At 31.5% G+C, this 24,937-nt stretch overlaps 4 protein-coding genes across 4 annotated transcripts in view; 1 reads left to right on the top strand and 3 right to left on the bottom strand.

Annotated features, from left to right (window-relative positions):
• Nucleotides 1–4,513: 4,513 nt before the first annotated feature.
• LOC111620776 (cold and drought-regulated protein CORA-like) lies at nucleotides 4,514–5,338 on the bottom strand. The gene is made up of 2 exons (XM_023362776.1): nucleotides 5,330–5,338; nucleotides 4,514–5,251 (listed from the first exon to the last, which is right to left on the bottom strand). Exons 1-2 carry the CDS (start codon nucleotides 5,336–5,338, stop codon nucleotides 4,514–4,516), a joined length of 747 nt encoding a protein of 248 aa, XP_023218544.1.
• Nucleotides 5,339–9,173: 3,835 nt separating this feature from the next.
• LOC111620775 lies at nucleotides 9,174–9,566 on the bottom strand. Its single transcript, XM_023362775.1, has 2 exons — nucleotides 9,552–9,566; nucleotides 9,174–9,479 (listed from the first exon to the last, which is right to left on the bottom strand). Exons 1-2 carry the CDS (start codon nucleotides 9,558–9,560, stop codon nucleotides 9,174–9,176), a joined length of 315 nt encoding a protein of 104 aa, XP_023218543.1. The 5' UTR covers nucleotides 9,561–9,566.
• A 3,790-nt stretch (nucleotides 9,567–13,356) lies between these two features.
• On the top strand, nucleotides 13,357–14,541 carry LOC111620774 (glycine-rich cell wall structural protein 1.0-like). Its single transcript, XM_023362774.1, has 2 exons — nucleotides 13,357–13,398; nucleotides 13,483–14,541. The coding sequence occupies exons 1-2, from the start codon at nucleotides 13,357–13,359 to the stop codon at nucleotides 14,539–14,541; spliced, it is 1,101 nt and encodes a 366-aa protein (XP_023218542.1).
• A 5,647-nt stretch (nucleotides 14,542–20,188) lies between these two features.
• Nucleotides 20,189–24,937, bottom strand: part of LOC111620773 (alpha-protein kinase 1-like) — an 8,014-nt gene continuing 3,265 nt past the window's right edge. Inside the window, exons 2-3 of the mRNA XM_023362773.1 lie at nucleotides 23,992–24,818; nucleotides 20,189–23,927 (exon numbers count right to left, since the gene is read on the bottom strand). Of these exons, the coding sequence (XP_023218541.1) occupies nucleotides 20,456–23,927; nucleotides 23,992–24,818 (4,299 nt within the window). The 3' untranslated portion in view covers nucleotides 20,189–20,455. The remainder of the gene's footprint in view (nucleotides 23,928–23,991; nucleotides 24,819–24,937) is intronic.

Genomic DNA, 24,937 nt, shown 5'->3' with positions numbered 1-24,937 from the left:
TTTACCCTCGTTAATTTCTTGAAATTCAATTGTTCTCAACACGTCAACACATGGTTACTGTATTATAATTTACGGTTTAAATTAAAGAGTCGTTTGATACGATCTACAATGTAATTTGTTACGGAAACCTTATATCATTCATTATCCTGTCATCTTAACAATATAATAAAAATCAAGTGTGACGAACGTGATTTGTGAAATTTACCAAAATGATTTCTTCTGGACTCGATTTATAATCAAAAATATAAAAATACAAATGTTTAACACAAGTTTGTATTATTTTAATACACAAACAACGTTAATATTAATTATAAAAATATTTTATATCAATTTGATAACAGGTAGCGCTACATACAATTTTATCTTTGCTTAAAAATATAAAAGTTCCTTTAAATAAAAATTCATGACTGCCAGGAAAGTTGCTGAACAGTCGTTGCTAGATTTTTTTTAAATGTATTCGCTTCCAGAGTACTTCTACTTAAAATTGAAGCTATTTTTTCGCTCTTGTTCCTTGTAAAACTGAATCTTAAGATGACTCCAGCAAATTACTGGAATATGAAAAAATTGTTCGTTTAATCAAGAAAATGTACGTCAAATTGACGTCATTTCAAAACTTCATTATGGAAATGAAGAAGTGTCGTTTATGTGTACACTGTCAGAAAGAAAAAGACACGGCTTACATCTCGGGCCAGATTTAGGAGATTTTTCGTTAAATTGGCAATGTTGATGTCGACACCTCTCGCTGACAAGTCAATCAGTTTATCTTGCAAGGAATTCTTAGCTTAGTTAATGCTTTTTATTAACTTTTATAAAATACTTGACAAAGATATTCAAAAATATGAATTATATTAGTATGTCACTTCCATTTAAAGATAAAAATTTATTTTAAAAAATTTANATTTACAGAATGCTCTATCTTACAACTCATCTAAATACAGTAAACTCCCGATTATCCGGGCTAATGGTGGAGAGAGGTGGCACGGATAATCCAGAAACACGGATAATCTGAACTATAATTATTTATATCTAAAATACAACATGTAGATTCACCTTTTTCAAATTTTTCAATTAACGTTAGTTTTTGTTTTATAGTAAGTACGACTTTCTTTCGATTATTAGGCATTTTAAAAGTACTTCTCTGAAAATTAAAAAGCATCTTATTTTACGTAATTTTACACTAAAAGTATTTGTGGGAGAATTATTTGATAAAAAATATTATGTAAAATATGCATTATACATACGTACAGTACATATAATCAAACCTTAAATTGTAATACGTATTATAACATGCAACTAAACGAAACTTTGTATAAATGTACTCACTATCGTTTTCTCCTCCGAAAAGAAACGCCCGGCGCAAAAGAAGCGGCCTAACTAAAACCAGTCCAGCTGACTTCAGATACCCCCACTACCCGCTTCAAACATCTAAATATGAACACGTGCACACTTATAGGCTGTGTGAACATGAAAGAGAGCAACTATTTGAAAAATACATACACATATAATTATTTTTTAAAAATTAAATTCATGCACGGATAATACGGAGTTTACTGTATATAAAATTAGTTGTCCTGACTGGCTGACTGACTAAATGACTTAGTCACTGACTACTGAGTCACTGATTCATCATCGCCCAGGTCAAACGCTAAACTTAACGAGGTGAAATTTGGTACACAATTAGGGTACGTCATGGAAACGCACACTAAGAAGGGTTTTTTCGAAATTTCCACGCGGAAGGAGAAGGAGAGGATTAAGGCTTAACCGGAAAAACGGCTTCTACTGTACTATTTTAGATGCGATTTTTTGTTTTACTCTTCATTAAGTACATACTTAAGTTTATTAAATTGATAACATTTCAGACATTGTTATAAATATTTTTATATATTCCTATTTTTTAAGCAAATGTTCGAACCGTTTTAAATTTAATATTGTTATTGCATGCGGTAGGTGTTATATAACAATTACTATGGTTGTTGAATTACTGAATATAAATGGTGTTCGCTTGCAAAATCCTCGCGGGCGAAGTCGATGGTAATAGCTAGTAAAGAGTAAATAGTAAAAAGTAAACAGCTAGAGTAGACTAATATTTCTAATTTCTATTCAGGCTGCTCTTCCTAGCTTTATCTAACGACAGTTTTTGGAATTGAAATTGAAATTTACAATATTTTTATTTAAATCCTCTTATAAATTTTTACTATCAACATAAAAATATTTTACATTCTTTATTTTACTTTCTCGGCTCCTATACATAACAGAAGGAAAGTATGGCGATCGGTCGAAAAATGACTCCACCTCTCCAACATTTTTACATTTTTGTACTTCAGGAAGCCTTCGAGAAATGCAAAAAATTTCGGGATTTTTCTGTATGTATGGATGCTTCTGTGTATGGGGAATACGTTTTTGTTTACCCACTTTAAAGCTTAATATCCCCTGTGGTTTTTATCAAAAACTTCTGAAATTTTGCAGGGGTTTTGTGTATTATGAGAATTATTGTTATACAAATTTTGGTGGTTAAAAATCAAGGAGATGGAAAGATTGAGGGGAGCCATGAGTCATATCTCAAATGTAGTCGGATTTAATAAAGATTAATAAAGAAAGTTGGTTTAAACGAATGGTATAAACTATTCATTTTTATGTGTTTTTTTTTTCTTTAATGTATTTTAAATATATGTTAAAGAGTGTTTTGTAGTAAACTACTGTAGTAAACATCATCTCTCAATCCTTTATCCCGAATTTCTATCTACATATATTAAATCGAATTTACGTCTGTCAGGCTGTTTGTTCGAGTGTCCCATAAGAACGGTTGAATCTTTCTCAGTCTATGGAATATTTTCAATACAGGAGCAGATTCATGGGGACACTTGGAGACTGTCGTTTAATAGAACTTATTCACAAATGCTTTTAAATATTCTAAATTTATAAATACAGTAAAACCTGTCTATGGAGACCACCTACGGTTCCTTCAAAAAGTGGTCTTTTAGACAGGTGGTCGTCCAATACAGGTGGTGCAGTAATACGTATTTCCGTACGTATTTTGCGCACTTTTTAGCCATTTCTACTAAGCAAAACTCGAGGTGAACAAAAATACGCGAATTTTTTCAACGATAGGACTATATTGGTATTGTATTTTATTCTTATCGGATAACTCGATTTACGGAAGTCGTCGTGATTTTGTAACACAGATTTAATACCAATATTTTAAAGATTAATACAATAGTCGCATATTCTCGATTATAATGCACACTTTTTTTNTATTAAAAATAATGGTGTTGAAAAATTGTACAGGATAATATCCACCCACAAAATTATAGATATAAATCTACAGAAAAGAATAATTTATAACAAATAGGTAATTATTTAATCTTGCAAAGATAATAAATGATTTGTCAGAGAAAATGATATTATTGTAGTAACGACTCCATTGGGTTCTCGTACGATGAAAAATTGGTGCCAGGTAAAATTTTCATTAATCCAAAGATAGTTTTGTCTTCTTTTATGATTGACACGGCCTTCTTTCGAACCATAACGTAGATTAGGTGTAGGTGCTGCACGTTTAAACGTGTTAAGGGTCAAAGATCAATGTTACACCCTCTTCAATTGATATTACGTCCATTGTTACGTGGCACAGATTAGTATTGCACCGAAGGGGATTTGCGCGTGACTCTTTCTAAGGAAACTAAGAGCTAATTTATATAATTTGACATCTAGAAATATAACGAAGTGAATTTTATATATATATAAAGTAGCCTAATCTTCACAGTGGTCTTTAAGTTCATTAGGTTTTAAAACTATAGGATTTATTCTTATAACGCAAAATATAAACTCGTAAAACAATAACATGCCTAATTATTTCCTATTTATTATTTTAATTTTTTAAATGTTTTTTCTGGTTACTTTTTTAATAATAATTTTAAAATTAGGAACTGCTTTAAATACTTTTTTTAAAAATAATAAATAGGAAATAATTAAGCAAGTATTTTGTCCTAAAACTTTGTTTATGTTGCAGCAATTTAGCGTGTGATTTTTCATAAATTTGGTTTAATTAATAGGTTATATCATGAATATAATCTATTAATTAATGTTCAGTTTTTTTTTGTTTTGTTTTTCTATTAAAAATTAGAAACAAAATCACTTTAAAGCCCACTCCCTCTTGAGCAACTCAGGGCACAGACAGCTACAGTAATATCCTATATTAATATATAGATTTGATCTCTTTACACTAAATAATTTATACCTAATAAAATAAAACCGCTAATAACGACTAGTTAATTAATATTTTAATAAAACCATTCAAAAATTAATTACATTGAATAAAAATTTCAATATGTAGTCTCGTTATAAATGTATAAACTATAACACTGCAAGAAACAAAACTTTTCTTGGTATAAGAGTGAATAGATTTTTAATTATCTTCTCCTCTAAAGGGAAACATTTACAAATATCTTTTGAATCGAAGGGAAAAAGATTACATTTACTATATTATATATTTTACATAAGAGCATTGTAAAAAGCTTTATAGAAAGTTTATGCATAATATATGTAGGCTACATAGATATGATGAATAAATAATGTTTAAACTTTCTTTCACTAATAGAAGAGAACAGGCAGATAATGACACTACAGTTTTATTATCTATGTTACCGGGTGCATTAAAATACATAGCAGTGTGTCCTCCGTGTCCGTAACGTCCGTAATCACCGACAGCACGACCGTAGCCTCCGTAACCGTAATCTCCAAATTTATCTCTTGCTAAATGGCGATCAAAACCCGCAGCACCGTAACTGCTGGCACCTAATTCTCCCAATCGTCCGTGACGACCGTAATGATCGGCATAAGCAGCCTTATCTCCTGCGTGATTTCTATATCCGGCTTTTTTATCGTAAGCGTAAGCTCGTTCGTAACCGACTCCCTTGTTACGAGCGTAAGCGTCGACGTCCCTGTATCGATCGAGAGCACCTCCGTGACCTCCGTAACGATCGTAATCTCTATAACCACCAAAAAGATGACCTCCGTAAGCTCCGTAACCGCGATCTCTGTATCTTCCTAAATCGCCATAACCTGCGTAACCGAATTCTCCGTAACCTTTCTTCATATAACCGAAATCTCCGAAACCGTGTCCGTAATTTGATGCGTAAACGGGGGTCGGATAAGTTTCGGCATTTTGCAAGGTTTCTCCCTTGTTTTCGGAGGTTTCGGTTTTGGTTTCTTCGGCGAAAACTGCGGCAAGTAAGACGAACGAAATGAAAATTTGCTGAAAAAATAAAACGTAACACCTCTATAACTGTAAGAATTTTTAACAATATACCAATGCGTGTTTTTCCACACTCACCTTGTGCATCGTGTTAGATTCTGAAGAACCTGTGCAATTCTGAATTTCCGTTGTGTTTATATACGAAAGGGATTTAAAAGTCATTCATACGTAAACCCAACAGGGTCATTTAATTGAGAACAAGCAAACTGACCCTTCAACTGTCAGGGGTCGTGACAATGAAAGGGAGGAGTAAAAAACTATAGGGTTCGGGGCGTACTAAATTCCTTACTAGCTCTGGGTGTGGTAATTTATGAAATAGTGTTAGATATGACATTCGAGGTAAGTGATGCTATGCACCGAGATGATTATCGCAATGTTTAATTCTAAAAAAGAAAAAGTTTGATTATTCTCTTCGTTAAATAATTTCTAATTAAGTTTATTCGTAAAAAATAATTAATTTTTAATTTATTTTTCTATTTATTAAACATAAAAACATAATTAAAAAAAATAAAAGTGTTAATAGTTTAATTAATCGCCACAAGATGGAGGCACAATGTATTAAAAATTTTATTTTTTATTTAATTTTTTTTTTTCTAAACGATACTTTTTAATATTAATTTTAAGTATAAAAAATATATTTAAATATAAGCAATTATTATGCAAATTTTTAAAATAAAAGTATAAAATACGAAATAAAAGGAACGTTATTTTTTGATGGACGTGATGTTAATTTTCTGGATATATTTTTCGATTTTTATTTGTATTTTTAAGTAAATTTGAAATAAAAGAACAATAACAAATTAAATGTTTGTTGAACAAAGGCGAATCGATACGTTTTCTGTGTTCCATATAGGATAGTTGTAGCACTCCACCCTGAATGTCGACAGGAAGAAAGCGGGACAAGCCAAAGGTGTGGTAAATAATCTTTATGGGAGGGTTAACATTTACATAAAATGGATTTGAAATTCTTTTGTTGGTGCATTATGGCTATAGGCACTGCAAAATCTCGTTTATCCAGCTCTTTCTCCCTCTTATCCCGCTCTAATCTTTCTCTATTCGTTATATAAGTTATAAAAGTTTTTATTATTTTACAATTGGGATTTTCTTCAATTTTATATACAATTTTCTTAAGTGCTACACGCTGCATCTTGTCACTTATAACAGTAATTTATACGGTGTTGAATTCTTACAAGTGAAGAATAAGTTACGAGACTGAAGAGATTATATAAAATATTACATTAAATAAATATAATTTTCTTATTTTACATTATTTATTGTGTACAGTATACGAATAAGAATCTCTACATTATACAATTTGTATAATGTAGAGTGTAAGAAAATTGTGTAAGAAAAAACGTGTAAGAAAATTTATTGCACGCGCTACACCCTACTGTTACATAAATATTAAAAAATATGGCACTGTGAGAGTGAAATTATATAATAAAATTGAAATTATATATTCAAAAACTTTCGTTTTCTTCAAATTTATATACTAGAATAACGTATTACGTAAGATTATTAAAAATTTTGGTGTTGAAAAATTGTACAGGATAATATCCACCCACAAAATTATAGATATAAATCTACAGAAAAGAATAATTTATAACAAATAGGTAATTATTTAATCTTGCAAAGATAATAAATGATTTGTCAGAGAAAATGATATTATTGTAGTAACGACTCCATTGGGTTCTCGTACGATGAAAAATTGGTGCCAGGTAAAATTTTCATTAATCCAAAGATAGTTTTGTCTTCTTTTATGATTGACACGGCCTTCTTTCGAACCATAACGTAGATTAGGTGTAGGTGCTGCACGTTTAAACGTGTTAAGGGTCAAAGATCAATGTTACACCCTCTTCAATTGATATTACGTCCATTGTTACGTGGCACAGATTAGTATTGCACCGAAGGGGATTTGCGCGTGACTCTTTCTAAGGAAACTAAGAGCTAATTTATATAATTTGACATCTAGAAATATAACGAAGTGAATTTTATATATATATAAAGTAGCCTAATCTTCACAGTGGTCTTTAAGTTCATTAGGTTTTAAAACTATAGGATTTATTCTTATAACGCAAAATATAAACTCGTAAAACAATAACATGCCTAATTATTTCCTATTTATTATTTTAATTTTTTAAATGTTTTTTCTGGTTACTTTTTTAATAATAATTTTAAAATTAGGAACTGCTTTAAATACTTTTTTTAAAAATAATAAATAGGAAATAATTAAGCAAGTATTTTGTCCTAAAACTTTGTTTATGTTGCAGCAATTTAGCGTGTGATTTTTCATAAATTTGGTTTAATTAATAGGTTATATCATGAATATAATCTATTAATTAATGTTCAGTTTTTTTTTGTTTTGTTTTTCTATTAAAAATTAGAAACAAAATCACTTTAAAGCCCACTCCCTCTTGAGCAACTCAGGGCACAGACAGCTACAGTAATATCCTATATTAATATATAGATTTGATCTCTTTACACTAAATAATTTATACCTAATAAAATAAAACCGCTAATAACGACTAGTTAATTAATATTTTAATAAAACCATTCAAAAATTAATTACATTGAATAAAAATTTCAATATATCCGGCTTTTTTATCATAAGCGTAAGCTCGTTCGTAACCGACTCCCTTGTTACGAGCGTAAGCGTCGACGTCCCTGTATCGATCGAGAGCANCCTATTTATTATTTTAATTTTTTAAATGTTTTTTCTGGTTACTTTTTTAATAATAATTTTAAAATTAGGAACTGCTTTAAATACTTTTTTTAAAAATAATAAATAGGAAATAATTAAGCAAGTATTTTGTCCTAAAACTTTGTTTATGTTGCAGCAATTTAGCGTGTGATTTTTCATAAATTTGGTTTAATTAATAGGTTATATCATGAATATAATCTATTAATTAATGTTCAGTTTTTTTTTGTTTTGTTTTTCTATTAAAAATTAGAAACAAAATCACTTTAAAGCCCACTCCCTCTTGAGCAACTCAGGGCACAGACAGCTACAGTAATATCCTATATTAATATATAGATTTGATCTCTTTACACTAAATAATTTATACCTAATAAAATAAAACCGCTAATAACGACTAGTTAATTAATATTTTAATAAAACCATTCAAAAATTAATTACATTGAATAAAAATTTCAATATGTAGTCTCGTTATAAATGTATAAACTATAACACTGCAAGAAACAAAACTTTTCTTGGTATAAGAGTGAATAGATTTTTAATTATCTTCTCCTCTAAAGGGAAACATTTACAAATATCTTTTGAATCGAAGGGAAAAAGATTACATTTACTATATTATATATTTTACATAAGAGCATTGTAAAAAGCTTTATAGAAAGTTTATGCATAATATATGTAGGCTACATAGATATGATGAATAAATAATGTTTAAACTTTCTTTCACTAATAGAAGAGAACAGGCAGATAATGACACTACAGTTTTATTATCTATGTTATTTAAGTCAGTTTATTATTTTTTAAATTTTATGAGACGGTCCTTTGCTCAGACGACCGACATAAAATCACTGATAAATAAAAACAAATTATATAAGAGGAAATGGCTGAAGGAATGCACGATTTCAAGTTTTTATTAACGTCGACATATTTTCTAAATCCTAGATTTTATAATTGCTTTTATTTAAATTTTTAAAAACCATTTAAAGTAATCGTGAATCGAGATTTAAACTAATTTCTTAATACAAAAAAAACTAAACATAAATGCAAACAGTTTTTATTAGAACTCAATACATTTTTGACCCGGAACAATATTTTTAGGATACAAGAAAACACACATACAAAAAAAAATACGGAAGAATATTAATTTATAATACTTAATTGTGTTTGATATTAAATAAATAAATAAATAATTTAATTAAATATCAATAAATAAATTGAGAAAAATGAATTTTAGAAACCGAGTCCTCTAACGAAATCGTGGAAACCGCTTCTCATGTTGCCCATGGATCCGATCAGTTTTTCCATATGTGAATGAGCTTCGTCGGGATGTAATCTACGATTCATCACTACGTGAGTTTCTTCCACTTTTAAATTTCCATTTCCATGAGGTCCACTAGTATCTATTTCCATTTTATGGCCGAAACCTTGAGAACCATCGGCAGAATAGATAGGACGACTCTCTGCATAGACCACGTCTTCCATATAGTCATCGGCTGGTCGAGCCGCTGCTACTATCAAAATCGCCGCTAAAATCAACTGTAAAATAGTATTTTTTGGTGTAAATTATTAAATATTAACATCTGTAGAAAACTTTTTTTTAATACTTACGAGTTTCATTCTAGAATGTTTAACAATGTAGAAATGATCCGGAACTCAGTGAGTTATACTATTATATAGTCTCAGTTAATCGTTGAGTAACTTGAATGTTGCAATTACTTCTGAGGGAGGAATTTCTGTAAATAATCGGTAAATGGGTCACTAGAGGATATGACGTCATATAATTACGATCTCATTTTCGTGCCCACTTCCGGAGATTTAAGAAAATATATCTTAAATAACCTACTTTTACCTGATTGGTGATAATGGGATCCATTTTAATTTCAATTCTAAAGTATACGTGAAGTTCGTACAGTGTGATTTTAATATTAGTGGGTGTTATCGACCCAACTGACTTTTTCTCACAGTTGCAATATGACCTTCTGCCTTAAGTACAAGTTCAAGTTTTTTCTCTTGAAAATTTTGTAATTGTTTATTTGTAATCCACTTAATTGCAATTATGTATATCAATTATGCTTTTATAATATCGTTTATAAGAAAGTAATGTTTCTTCATTGCAAAATCCTATCGTTTTCTGAAAGCTTTCACTATTAAAAATGTCTTTTGCAAACTTCTATTAATGGCCGTCTGTAAACGGCGGCCATTTTTTTTATGTTTCTTGTTAGTGGCCATTGTTCAGAGGTTTGAATGTATTAAAAGTTTTATTAATTTGAACCGTAAAAATCAATTGTTTTCACAATTAAAGAATTTTTTATATTAAGATCTTTTGTAATTTTACTTAAATTTTTCTTTTTGAATTTTAATTAAAATAAATTCTTTTTTAAATTAAAAATTATAATAATATTCATCTTATGTAAGTTCGAAAGAATCAGCTGCGATTTAGTTACAAATAAACTTTCTAACAATTGTATAGAATGACCAAGATTTTAGTTTGCCAAACACCTAAAGTGGGTCATAAAAGAAACTGATGATTGTTGCTAATAAAGGAGGGCAACTTATCGAGAATAAATTGTCTTTGATCTATGAAAGTAAACCAAAATCACTCGTAAATTACGCTAAAATTTCAGGAATAATATAAAGAGCTAACAGTTCACAGAACTCAGAAGTAATTATTGTTAAAGATTTCTGACATTTTAATTGCAAAGAATTTTATATATATATAAAAAATAATAAGGTTAATCGTTTTATAAAAATTCTTGTGTAATAATTCAGTATTACATTTTAGTTTATATGCAAAAAGTTTTTAAATACTTTAAAATTATTCGAACATTTGATTCTATTGACATAAAACGTAAGTGTTTAAAAAAAATTGAAAAAAGGAAATCCAAAACAGATATAAATAGTTTATTTTACAAAAAATAATGTTTACATAAAGAAATACAGTGGTTAATTAAACAGTGGAAACAAAGTAGGTGTAGACATATATCCAAAATAAGGCTCTTTTCTTCCTCTATAGATGAATGGTCGAGGATCCTTAGGAGAACAATCTGGTGGAGGTCGTCGACAAAAATCTCTTCCTAGCGCTCTAATATAACCAAATCCTTGCTCGTACATATATCCTGGTTTTTTAAGTCCCCATCCGATACCGTAACCATAGCTATAGTATTTCCAAGGTTTCTTTCCATACCAGTTAAGAGGATCGTAAATCTCTCTGTTCTCCCATATTTTAACGCGTTGACAAATGACCAAGGACACTAAACATATTAGAATTTTCACCTGAGAATATAAAAATGAGAAGAAGAAAAAAAAATCTGATTATGCGATCTATACAGTGAAAGTATATTAATTCGAATTATCAGAAAGATAGAGGAGGAAAAAAAAAAAGAGTCTATGCCCTAGTTTAATGGGTGTTTTTATGATCAAACATTAAAAATACAAGCGAAAAAATTAAGAATTGTAAAGTATATAGTTTTATATTCTCACCTAACTTACCACAAAGAACCAACCCTTCATGGCAGAGAATCAAAGCTCGAACTTGTGCACCCGCTGCTCAAGCTTTTTTAAAGACTACTCATATGTTACACCGGGGTAACGCCTTCATCACTCTTGTTATCTGTTACTACCTTCGCCTAAGGGTTGAAGTTTACTCGAATAGATTAAGAGAAAGAGGACTGAGAACCTCAACTTGACCTCTTCTCTAATCGTCGGCACCAAAATGGTTATTTGGATAAGATTTGTAATGGAAATTTCGTATATTTTTTTCAAAAAAAGTATCTTATTTATTTCGTAATTTTCGGAAAAATCGAGAATATTTTAATGAGATTTTTTTGGTCATTTTCTTAGCCTTTTTATTCAGGATTGAAAGTGTGCAATTATTCGCCCACCTTTACAATGAATTACATACAAGTAAGGAAAAAGAAAATGAAGATGAAGAAAGAGATAAAAAGTTTCGTTTACTGTTAATAGAAATGAAGGATTTTAAAGTAGCTTCATTAAACAATTCTTTCCCTAAATGAACAATTTCGGGTGTAATTACCCTCGTTTGTTACTTAAAATTACTTTAATGATTATTACTTCATAAAATCATTTTCTTCCTCAATTTCCATCAAGTAGACTTCATTTCATCTAATTCATTATAAGTTCATATCTTACAACAAAGAAATTCTCGTGAGAAAATTTGGAAATAAATAAAAATAAAAATAAAAATTCTATTGTAAAATGTATTTGTATAATATTTAAATTTAAAAAATAATTATTTCACGTAATAAAAAATAATGTTAAAAATAATATAATTATAATTATATTTCCTTTTCACAGATGGCAGCATAGACGATACGACTGCATAATTGACCCTAAACCGGAATTAATAACAACTTTTTTTTAAAACAATTTTTAAATTTTTTTGTATAAAATTGCTCAAAATTTTTAAAATTATTTTTGAAATTTTAAAAGGAATTTTAAACATTAAATTTATTTAACAAATACAATACAATTGTTAAATACAGACACCAAAATTTAAAAAAAAAAGTAAGAAAATAGGTTAAATTTAGTTGAAAAACTTTAAAGTTTTTTAAAGATGTTGAAATGAATATAAGAGTATAATTGAAAACCATTTAAGAGTTAAAAGAATACCACGCCTATGCTTATCTTAACCTTAAACAATGGATTTAAGTAAAGTTTTGTTTAAGATTTTAAACAGTTTTTGTTTTAAAAGTTAAGTTATAGTTCACAGTTAAGAGATTTATCTATTTGAAGTAACAATAGAAATAATCGTGTCAATAATAACCATATTCTTCTGTGTGACAACGTGAGAAAAAACAAAAATATAGATTATAAAATCGTGATAATCTTTCTACTTTAGCGCACTTCATTAATTAACACTATAATCCCCTTACACGAACCTTAAAATATATAAAATAGAGCTCAGATAACTCAACATTAATGAAAAGAAATTAATTATAATTTATTAAACTAAAAATAGGATAATTTTAGCCATTCTATTAATAAATAGACGAGACCAAGCAGCCATTTTTAGATTCTATTTTGCAAAATGTACTGTATCAGGAAGCTCGTTAAATCCTCCAAGTTTTATGAAATATTGAAAAGAATTATTTATAAATTTAGTATTTGAAATTGTTTACATGTTTTAAAGAGCTAATAAGTTAAAATAAAAAATAAAAAATCTTGGAAATTTTAAGGTGAAAAGACAATCAGGTCAAAGCCAGCAAAATTCAGAAATCAAATGGACAACCCACTGGGTTATCGAGATAACGGGTGGTGAAATGGTGTTATTATACGTATAGTGGAAGTATATAGTCGTTACAGACTCCCACCAACGCTTCCCTATTGCTTCCCTTCATCCACCCTCCCTTTTACTTGAACCATATAAAAGACTCGTAGGTTGTTACATTTCATTATGGCTTTGGCCACATATCATCTGTGGAACATGAAATCGCAAGTGAGTATTTGAAATAGTTTCCTATTTCTTTTATTATGGCTAAACTTGTACATATTTTTATCTTCTTTAATTTAACATTTCTAGATTGTTCTATTCTTTTGTTTTTGGATCGTGTTGATTTCAGCTAAAGAAGAAAAAGGAGAGACAAATCTTAAAGAATCTGAAACGTTAAGCTATCATTACGGTTTACCACATATCGGTTATGGTGGATTAAGTGCTTACGGTGGTTTAGGAGGATACGGCGGTTTAGGAGGTTATGGTGGAATTAAAGGTATCGAGTATGGTGGATTAGGAGGAGCAAAAGGTTTCGGATATGGTGGATTAGGAGGAGCAAAAGGTTTCGGATATGGTGGATTAGGAGGAGCAAAAGGTTTCGGATATGGTGGATTAGGAGGAGTAAAAGGTTTCGAATATGGTGGATTAGGAGGAGCGAAAGGTATCGGATATGGTGGATTAGGAGGCCTTAAAGGTATCGGCTATGGTGGATTAGGAGGCCTAAAAGGTATCGGTTATGGTGGCTTGGGAGGATTTGGTGGATTAGGTGGCTACGGTGGTGGTTTAGGTGGCTACGGTCATGGTCACGGTGGTTACGGCGGATACGGAGGTCACGGAGGTTACGGAGCTCAGGGAGGCCACGGCCATCTGAACAAAAATTATGGAAATGTCGGTTACGGAGGTTACGGTGGACACGGACTGTACGGAAGCAAAGGTTATGGAAATGCTGGTTTGACAGGAGGAGGTTCCTTCGGTGATAAAGGTTTGTACGGAGGACAGTACGGTAAATTTGGACAATTTGGAAACAAAGGTGGTTTCGTCCGGGATAAAGGTTACGGTTACGAAAAAGCTTACGGATACGATAAACAAGTAGGACTTCAAGATGCTGGAGGTACCGCAGGAAGTTTTGGATTACAACACGGCGCTCACGGAAAATTTGGTAACTTAGGCGTGGGAAAATACGATCAGCACGGACACGGCCACTTCGGATCTCTTGGACAATACGGCAAACACGGTTTAGGAAGTTATGGCAATTTACACGCCGGACATGGCCACGGAGCTGTTGGAGCAGGAGGATTGAAATATGGAGGTGGAGCCGGTGCAGTTGGTGGAGGGCTGAAATATATACCTGTAGGCTTTTATGGTTAATAAGAAAACTATTAAATATGTAAGTCCACAAGCAATTTCTTTTCTTTATAAATTAAAAAAATATATTAAAAAATCTAAAACTTAAAAATTTAATTTAATTTTCAAATAAAATAATAAAAAATTCATTTAAATGCAATTAATTTTTTTATAAAACTTTTTTTTATTTTCAGAAACGTCGTAGCAATGANTATTATAAATTAATTTATAAAAAAAATTTTAAAATACTGTAATATATTATTTAGAAATTTTAATTTTTAGTAAAAACAAAATAAAATATTTACGTGTTATTTAATTAGACGCGAAAAATGATATAAATGTGTATAATAGAATAGAATATCATTTTGTATTATTAGATATTTAATAGAACAATGTAAAGAAAATTTACTGTAAACAATAAAGGAAGAGAAGGAAACTATTTTACAGTCCGATTGTTCCGTTACAGTTCACGGACAGCACAAAACGATTTTTATCACCTTCTATATATAAAAGTGATAGTTATAATCTGACCGATATCTATTTGTTTGTTCTCACTTTCTCATAGAGGCAACACCCTTAAAAAATATTATTAATGAAATATTTTTAGCTCAACAAAATTAAATACTAGTAAATGTCATAATTGCATATGAATAATAATAATAATAATATTTACAAAGATAAAATTTTATGATATTCAAAAATACAAGTAACGAGCTTTTTAAACACGAGGCGTTATAAACATTTATATAACAGAATGTGGAAGGAAATCGTTAAAATTTTACAACTTACTGTTTATGAATTTTCTTAAAAATACAATAAAATATTTAGAAAAACTGTATATTGCTTATGTTAACGATTTCCTCAATTGTTATGCAGTAAAACTAATATACAGTCTTCATATTTTTTTTTCGAACGTAATTCATTCCCGCCGGAAATACCAATAAATTAAAATGTATTAAATGATATAAATTATTTGTTATTCTTTAATTTTCTTACTAAAACAAGTTGATTTGATTAAGCCGATTGTTTACAAACTATCTGAGATGTACGACTGTTAATGATTATCAACTAAAGTAGCTCATTAACGATGTAAATAACATTAAAATTAAGGCCAAAACTTGGCATTACGGGTAAATCTGAAGAAAAATAAATTAGGCGTGACTCTTAGAAAAGTTTAGTAGAATTGCCTAAAAAGTATTTTTAGTAACTACAATAAACTTAAATTAGTAAAAACATACATTGTTCCTCTTTCTTTGTTTTAACGAATAACAAAATTTCGTCTAAAATAGAAGCGGGGCAAAAATATTTTTTTAAATGTTAAAGTAAATTAATTAGTGTTTTAATTATATTCTTCTACAGTATAGTTAAGTATTAGTTATTAGCTATTGATCTCCACGTGTATGTAAAATAATTTTAAAATATTTTCTATTAAAATACACTATTATATTCCGTTATCTTATTATTTACGTATTGTTTTCTCAATCGGATAGTTTCTTGTTTCTTTTTTTCAAATGCTTTAAACATTAAAATTTCCTTTATTTTTTTCCTCTACTTTCACTTAAAAATAATATATATTTATGGTTTATGCTAAGTGAAATGGCAATGGAAAACAATTACGACATCCCTTTAATCCTCAGTCATAAAATTTTCATTATACGTTCTTCATTTATAGAGTAATAATTTCATTACAAAAACATTTTAGCATTTTTCTGAATTTTGTTTTGACAATAGGTGATATTAGTGGCACTATGGTTCGAAGCACCCTGCTCTGTACCACAACAAAGCTGGATCCATTAGTTCTGCTTCAGTTTTGGTTGGTTTATGAGAAACGGGAAGTTCTCATTGTACCTGTCTCAGTTTTCCTTTTCTTATTTCAATGTTTTTCCAAAAGTATTCAATTTCTTATCCTTCATTACAAATGTTTCTATATTATCACTTTTAGCAACAGAAAAACTTTTGTTTTTTAATTGCTTTTTTTTATGGACCCGAAGTAAGAAATGCTATTTAAACAACTCGCGAATGAAAGACGATCCAGTTTGGAATTTGAACAGTAAAATGAAGAACGTAAGTAGGCACGTTTTTATTTTCCGAAAGTTTACTTTTAATGAGCTTTTATATAAGACTACTATTATTTTATTATAGATTATAATCATATTACTATTATCTTCACTGGTCGGAGTTTATGCACAACACCAACAAATTCATCAGCAGGCTAAAGCTCATAATTTAGGCGCATATAAGCATCACGATCACGATAAACTTAGTGCAAAATCTCACGATCACGGTAAAAGTGGGACCGTTGCAAAGTTGGACGATGTAGCCGCAGATAAATACCATCAACACGGAAAGACCGAGATCAAATCCGATGCGAAATTCTCCGGCCACGGTCGAGATAAAGGAAAATTTCACGATAAAGGAGGGAGCAAAATTGACGAGGGAACCGGATACGAAAGAAAGTTTTCCTATCACACCAAAAGCGACTTTCACGATAAAGCCAAAGAATACGACACATCAGGAGCTCAAGGAGGATTCTTTTCCAATCTCAAATTTCTGGATTCGGGAAAATCGGGATTTACTGGAAAGCATTTCTTTAAATTGGCCGATTTCTTTAAAGATCACACCAGCGAACACAGTAAAGTCGCCGATAAAGGACACGCAGAACAAACAAATAAAGCTCACGCATACGATCACAGTGCATCTGGCTCTTCTTTTGTTCAGATACCCGCTCGTATTAATAATCACTTTCCTTTTGCGTTTTTCCAACAACAAGGTTAAACGTGTTCGGTTAACCCTCTTTATTGCCAAAAATAATGTCGGTATGTCTGAACGTAGTACACCGATCATCCAAACTGTACATTTTTTCAAATGTGAATATATTTGTAATATTTAGTTCAAAACAATAAAACTTTGCCACTCTGCCAAATATGTATTTATTGATTGAGAAGACAGTTAATNTTAACAGGGTAAATCATTTGTGATTGCGATAACCGACTATAACCATAATTTTTATCTTTATGACTGGAAAGGTTGCAAACCGAATATATTTTTATATTTAAAATTACATATTTTGTTACGGTTAAAAGATGTAATGCAGATATTTCTGGCTATATAATTTCTAAAATAAAATTTCTATAGTCTAATGTAAAATATAATTTTGGTAGTTAAACAGCTTTTGTATATAATAACATTATCATAAATATAGTTTAACACTCCAAACTATAGTTTAAAGTTGTAAAAGTTATAAGAAGAAATTTGGAATTTTTTAAAAATATAAATAACCATGAGTTTAAGCATTACTTTCTCGAAGAACACGTTTGTTTAATTAGCAAAGAAAATAATTCTTTACATTAACTATAATAACATTATCATAAATATAGTTTAACACTCCAAACTATAGTTTAAAGTTGTAAAAGTTATAAGAAGAAATTTGGCTTTTTTTAAAAATATAAATAATAAGCACTAAAAATGCCTGATGACTGTAATTTTAGCGATATAGCACGAGTGTCTTGTACGAATAAAATGTTTTGTTGCTGGCAGCGCCGAAAGTGCCATAGTGATAAACCTTGGAACTTATTTTACGAAAATATCTTCTCCACGTCCTAAAATATTACTATACCAAATTTGGTTGCATTTTGCCTGTTAAATATTCTTTCAGATAGGGTTGAATATGGGTACTTTAATTATGATCGCCCGGTATTTCTGAAATAGAAGATAGAACTGTTCTCGATTATCCCAACTGAATGATAAGGCAGCTAAGGTAAAAAATCTGAAAGAATGAAGGTCTCTTCCTCCCGTTTTGATTGTCGAACAATTAATTTCGCCTTTTCAATTGTTTGAATATATTAAAAATAATATCAGAAATATATTAGATAACATAGTTTAGCACAGTGTTTCTCAACGGGGGCAATATCGCCCCCATGTGGGCGTTTTTGCATGTTGAGGGGGCGATTAGTAACAATTTATATTTTGGGGGCGAAAAACAATTTTCTGGGCGATATAGTAAAACATTATATTAAGAATAATTAGATATTTTATTCGTTATATCGTATGATAATTAAACAAATAACATTATACTAGTCACTAGTCTATTCAATGCAGTACAAATTTGGCGTTAGCCTTGGCCCTTGGCATCGGAATTTTGAAGTGAAGGGGGCGATACTACGTAACGGTTTCATTGAAGGGGGCGATACTAAGTAAGGGTTTATTGAAGGGGGCGACGATTCGTTAGAGGTTCAGAAACACTGGTTTAGCATAATTAAAACATAAAGAAATAAACCTCAGGAGGAATGAATTTAAAAACGTAATTTCTAGTTATATTGGTTCGAACTATAATTTATTTAATTTTGGTTTTCTGTGACGTATGAAATTTAGAAAAACGAGGGAGCTAAGATCATATAAGACTATGTTGTATTTCTCTGTAACGATTATTTGGAAAAAGCAAGTAAGTAATATTTTAAACATGGCCAATTCTAATCTTCATTCCGTTTAGCTCTTTCTGTCTTAACTAAACTAATGATCAGTGGTCACCATGGGTTCGTGTCCAACCGACAAATTAACCACGTGGAGTTTTCCTGGTTTTCTTTGTGTCTAACACCTAAACAGGGGTTAGCTTTGTATAAATAGTCCTCTCGCGTACTGCCACTTGGCAGATCCCCACGTGTTGCATCGCCTTCTTATATCAATGCAATTCAATATTAAGATGGCCTTTTTTTTAAATCATACCCATAGTGGGTTCGGTCAGGCGCTCAATGGAGAAGTTGAGTGGTGAGGGAAGAGGTTCGTTCATAAAACGTTCATAAAAATTCTTGTGGTTGTTCGTTCGGGATTCGATACAAAGTCTCCAGAACGGTTGGTTGACGCCTTAATCGCCTCGTCTTCTTTAATAGATTACAAATATTTATAATAAAATGATGCCATTATTTATTATATTATTAAGTATTATAACTAAAAAGTAGGAAGCTGCCCGAGCAATAATTTTGAAGCCGTCTTAATCGGGACCCCATCCTCATCTCAGATAAAATGATGCCATTATTTATTATATTATTAAGTATTATAACTAAAATGTAGGAAGCTGCCCGAGCAATAATTTTGAAGCCGTCTTAATCGGGACCCCATCCTCATCTCAGATTTTTAGGGTTCGTTATATTTAAAGTCATCCAAACAAACATAAACAAAAAAGACATCTATATAATATTCCAAATGAGAATAGAAAATGCTAAATTATACAATTTTCGAATTACGTTATATAAGTTTTTAAAAAAAATAAATTTTTTTTAATTTCACAAATAACTTAAACGCATTTAAATCTAGGTCAATGGCTAAGTGTTAACAAATACTATAAGCATATTAACTTCCTGCTTTTCAACATTTCTGCGTAATTAATATATATACTTTTTTAAATTTTATAATAAATACACGTTACTGAAAATAATTATCTCTAGTTCATATTGAACTAGTTCAGGGTGTAAAATTGTGAATAATTTCTAATATAAAAGGTTATTGACCCAAAGACGTATTAATAGCCCTTTTTTTGTGTGTGCAAGTTTTGGTGCTACTCGCGTAACAACACTAATTGGCTATAAATATTTATTGTCCTGATAAAAATTGCAATTTACGCTTCACTAGAATCCGTTTTCGTTGATTAAAAATTCAATTTTGTATCAAAGCTGTTATGTTTTATTTCAGTAAAAAATATTAATTACAGTTAAATTCTCTTTTTGGTTAAAATACATTTTCTTGGCTTTGACACTCGACAATTCGATATTAAAAGATTAAATGATAAACAATAAAATATGTATAACATCGATTAATATACAACTCGACAAAAATCTTTGGACGTATACATCACATCGAACGAGATCAATGACGTTTACAGGAACAGACAAACACGTCACATAATATTGTACATGATGATAATAATGCTGGATATTGTAAAATATCAATCTTCGTGATCTCCATCCTCTACTTCGTCATCGTATTCATCGACTTCTTCGTTATCTGCACGTTTCTGGAAGGCGGGAGCAGAGTTGTCTGTTTGATAATAGGGATATTGATTGGCATTTCCATTAGGAGCTAATGGTTGCTGTGTGTTTGGATAACCAGTTTGTTGAATCGGTTGCTGTTGGATGAAACCTCCCTGGAAATTTTGTGTTGGCGCAGTTCCAGGTAGATTAGAACCTACTTGAGGTTGTTGAGGATAATTAGATCCTATCGGAGGTTGCTGAGGATAGTTAGAGCCTATTTGAGGTTGCTGAGGATAGTTGGATCCGATTTGAGGTTGTTGAGGATAATTAGAGCCTATTTGAGGTTGTTGAGGATAATTAGAGCCTACTTGAGGTTGTTGAGGATAATTGGATCCTATTTGAGGCTGCTGGGGAATTGAAGGTTGAGCCGTATTGTATTGGGGTAATCTTGTGTTTTGTGTGTATTGTGGGGGATATTCTGTATTCTGTTGTTGATAATTTGGTATTTGTGGAATTTGTTGATTATTTTGCTGATAATTTGGTATTTGGGGTATTTGTTGGTTATTCTGTGGAGAATAAGTTTGAGTTTGAGGATTCTGTAGTTGCTGAATTTGTGGATTTGGCCGAGAATTATATTGTTGATTATTTTGTTGAGGATAATTTTGTTTTACGGGAGTGTTTTGGGGACTTTGAGATGCAAAGCTCTGCTGTTTAGGAGGCGGTTGTGTCTGACTTTCTACTTTCTCTTCTTCAGCCTGTTTTTCTGATTTCTGTTCTTGAACTGCGTTTCTTGATCTGCTTTTCTGCGATCTTGACCTACTTCGGCCACGTCCTCTCCTCCTTTGACCAAATCTCGTTCTAGTCGAGCGAACTGTTGTAGTCTCATGGTCAGCTGGAGCTATTGTAGTTACATCTACTGAACTGGAAATTTCGAGTGGCTGTTTGGAAGGATCTTTACTTACTTCAGTATTATCCTTTTCATAGTTTGTAGCTGTTTTAGCAGCGTTGCCTTGTCTATAATTAGTCGTTTGTTGCGGCACATTCGATCTATATTGTTGTGAAATAGGTTCTTGATTATATTGCTGAGGACCATTATTCAAAATAGGTTGATTATTCGGCCTGAAGGATTGATCATTGGTAGGAATGTTGTATGTTGCAGGATAGTTAAGAGGTTGAGGAGAGTTATCGTTTCTGAAATTTGAAGGACGCTGTAAATTTGTTGGATTATAATTTAATGGAGGATTTTGTTGTAATGCTTTTTGCGGGTAGCCTGGTACTGTTTGCGGAGCAGCATTAAAAGTTTCCGCTGGTTTAACTACTCCAGATGCAGGATCGTTTCTGTAAGGAAGAGACGGCTTAGTTGTGATTTCTGGATAAGTTACTAAATTTGGAACTACTGGAGAATAGTTTTGATTTGGTTGTTGGCGTGCATTATTTGAAAAATATTGATTTCCGTTATTAATTCCTTGAGGATATGGCAACTGAGATTGTTGAGGAGGTGTGTTTAGCTGTGGATTTGCTTGTTGTTGAAAAGACTGAATTGGATAGTTATTTTCAGAGGGAGCATTTGCATTATTAGAAACAGGAGACTGCTGATTAAAAATTCGTTGATTTTGGTTAAAATACGAATTTTGCTGTGGCGAAACGGATCCATATTGTGTTTGCTGTAATCCACTAAACTGTTGTTGTTGCTGCTGCTGCTGCCGCTGTTGTTGTGGATGTTGCTGCTGCTGCTGTTGTTGTGGATGTTGCTGTTGTTGTGGATGCTGCTGCTGTTGTATTCCACTATAATCTGAACTTGTTGGTTTAATTTCTTCTTGCTGAGTGTTCGAGGTTGCTTTTTCGACATTTGCTTTATTTCTATTGGATCTTTGACGATTCTTTCTTCTGCGATTTCTTTGACGCTTTGGAGTTGTAGTTTCCGGTGATTTTTGTTCCTGATTTGTAGAATATTCAGTTTGTTGTCCTGTATGTGGAGTAAGTCCTTCATATCGGTTATTAGTATCGACATTTGGATTTAAATTCGCACCTTGATTGATATAGTCAGGTATTCTTTGAAGTGGTTTCTTATTTATATTTTCATATCCTACATTAGGAGTTTGAATATTATAATTATGCTGAGGATGACCTAAATTAATTCCTGGTTGTGGCAAATTTGATGATCGAGACAGTTGTGTTCCAGAATTTTGATTGGGAAGATTTATCGCGGAATGGGCTAAGTTAATTCCTGGTTGAGCGAACTGTTGCGTGCCCGAAGCAGCTACGTTAATTCCTGAAACAGGAGGTTGGAAATTATTAGTTCCGATGCGGTTAGGACTTGCAGTACTTGAAGCAATGGCAAGTGGTCCTATTGGACTACTTTCTTGAATGCTCAATGAATGTGATTGAAGAGCAGATGGTTTGGTTTCTATTAAAGTTGTTTGCTGAACTGCGGGAATTTGTTGCGACTTAGAAAGTCGGCTACCAAAACTATCTTCTTTAGAAAAAAGATTTGGTGGAACTTCTTCGTCTTCATTTTCATCATAAGGTTCATAATTGGATTGGTGATTATTGTATTGTTCGGGTGATGAATTTTCTTCTGGTAAGGGAGCTATTGTTGTGGTTGTGGTTGTTGTAGTTGTGGTTGGAGGTGGTGGCGGTGAATTATTTACTTCAATTCTTGGTCTTCTAGAGATTTCATCATCAGCTGTTTCTGATAAACCAAGATATTCAGGTGAATGTTGTGGAATAAGTGGGTAGACTTCTTGTTCATTTCGTATTCTGTGTTTTTGTATACCTGACTGTTGTTGTGGTTCATTAAAAGACTCAACTGCGGCTCTAGGATTTTGATAAATTGTGGGAGAATTAGATTGATCATTAGTAGATAATTTGGTCAACTGTTTAGATCCCTGCTGCTGGGATGATGAATCTATAGGTTTTATAGGTATAATTACACCAACAGGAGCTCCAGTATTTCTAGGAGGAACTGATGCTTGATTGTAATTATTATTTGCATAATTTTGAATTGGTTGTTGGACTTGTTGATTGTTTGATTGAGGTGATTCAAGTGGGATTCGTGTGTTATATTGATATTGAGATGGATTAAGTTGTTTTGTTCCTCTTTCATCATCAAAGAAAACAGTCTGTGCTCTTCCTAAATCTGCTACTGAACTCTGTTTTTCTCTTCCTTCGTTTAACCGAATGTTAAGATTTGATGATCCGTCATTTGCATTCTTTTGAGGTTGTCTTAAAGGAATCTTATTTTGTGTGGAAGATATTTGTTGTCTATTCCCATTTTCAAACGGAAATGACTGTTGTTGAAATTGTTGCTGTTGTTGTATTTGCTGCTGTTGCTGTTGTTGTATTTGCTGCTGTTGCTGCTGGCTGCTGGTTCTGTTGTTGTAATTGCTGCTGTTGCTGCTGGTTCTGTTGTAATTGCTGCTGGTTTTGTGGTAATTGCTGCTGTTGCTGCTGGTTTTGTGGTAATTGCTGTTGTTGTTCTATCTTCTGTGGTTGTTGAGTTTGGCCAAACTGTTGCAAGTATCCATTATTACTTGGTGTCTGTGACGATATTTCTCCTGATTGCGGTGTTTGTCCTGTTCCAATAGAACTTACTTGTCCGCCTCCAAGAGTTGATATTTTTTGAGGAGTGTTTCCATATTGAGAAATGCCATAAACAGGAATATTAGGAAATGGCAAACTAAGTTTTCCAAATATTCCGTTATTAATACCATAAATGGGAGGAAGTAAGGGCAATCCATTTATAAATCTTGTACCTCCTGGTATGTTTCCACTTTCTATATCTGTTGGTGACTGAGGTACGGCTATTGATTCTTGGGTAGATATTGGACTTTCTGGCTTTTTCGGAGGTTTCACTTCAGCTTGCTTTATTTCTGCATTTGGTATCGCTGATTGTTGATTAGGCTGATGCGGTATCAAAACACCATAAATAGCTTGGTCTTGAGGGAAACTTTGCTGTTGAATAATTTGTGATGTTTGCGGAGGAGGTGTAGAAACTATTGGAGACTGCGGAGTAGAATTCGGAATTTGTGCTTGATATTGTTGTATCGGTATATTCTGTTGCTGTTCATCGTTTAGATTTTTTCGAAAAACATCGGTCTCATCTTGGTCGGGAAAATCGATGCGAGTAGCATCTTGATTATAAATTTGATATTGATAAAGATTTGGATTGACTTGAGTTAGGGGAAACGGAGAATCTCTCTTGTCTGGTTGTATTTGAATGATTTGACTTTCACCCGGTCTATTATTATAGGCTCTTAATATGTGGTCTTGTCTTGGTTCACCAAATATTCGAGTAGAAAACGATAATAATATCAGCACATAACTCGAAATGGAAGCCTTAAAAGAAAAAAATTTCTAATTACATAAGTATCAATAAAACCAAGTTATAATAAAAATCACTAATAGTTTTTCTAATAAATTATAATTAAAATATAGAAATATAATTGTAATTAATT

The sequence above is a fragment of the Centruroides sculpturatus genome, unplaced genomic scaffold (assembly GCF_000671375.1).
Source record: "Centruroides sculpturatus isolate CEXI.00-Female unplaced genomic scaffold, Cexi_2.0 scaffold204, whole genome shotgun sequence".
Classification (NCBI taxonomy): domain Eukaryota; kingdom Metazoa; phylum Arthropoda; class Arachnida; order Scorpiones; family Buthidae; genus Centruroides; species Centruroides sculpturatus.
Note: the sequence above shows the minus strand (reverse complement) of the source record. Positions and strands in the feature narration are given on the sequence as shown.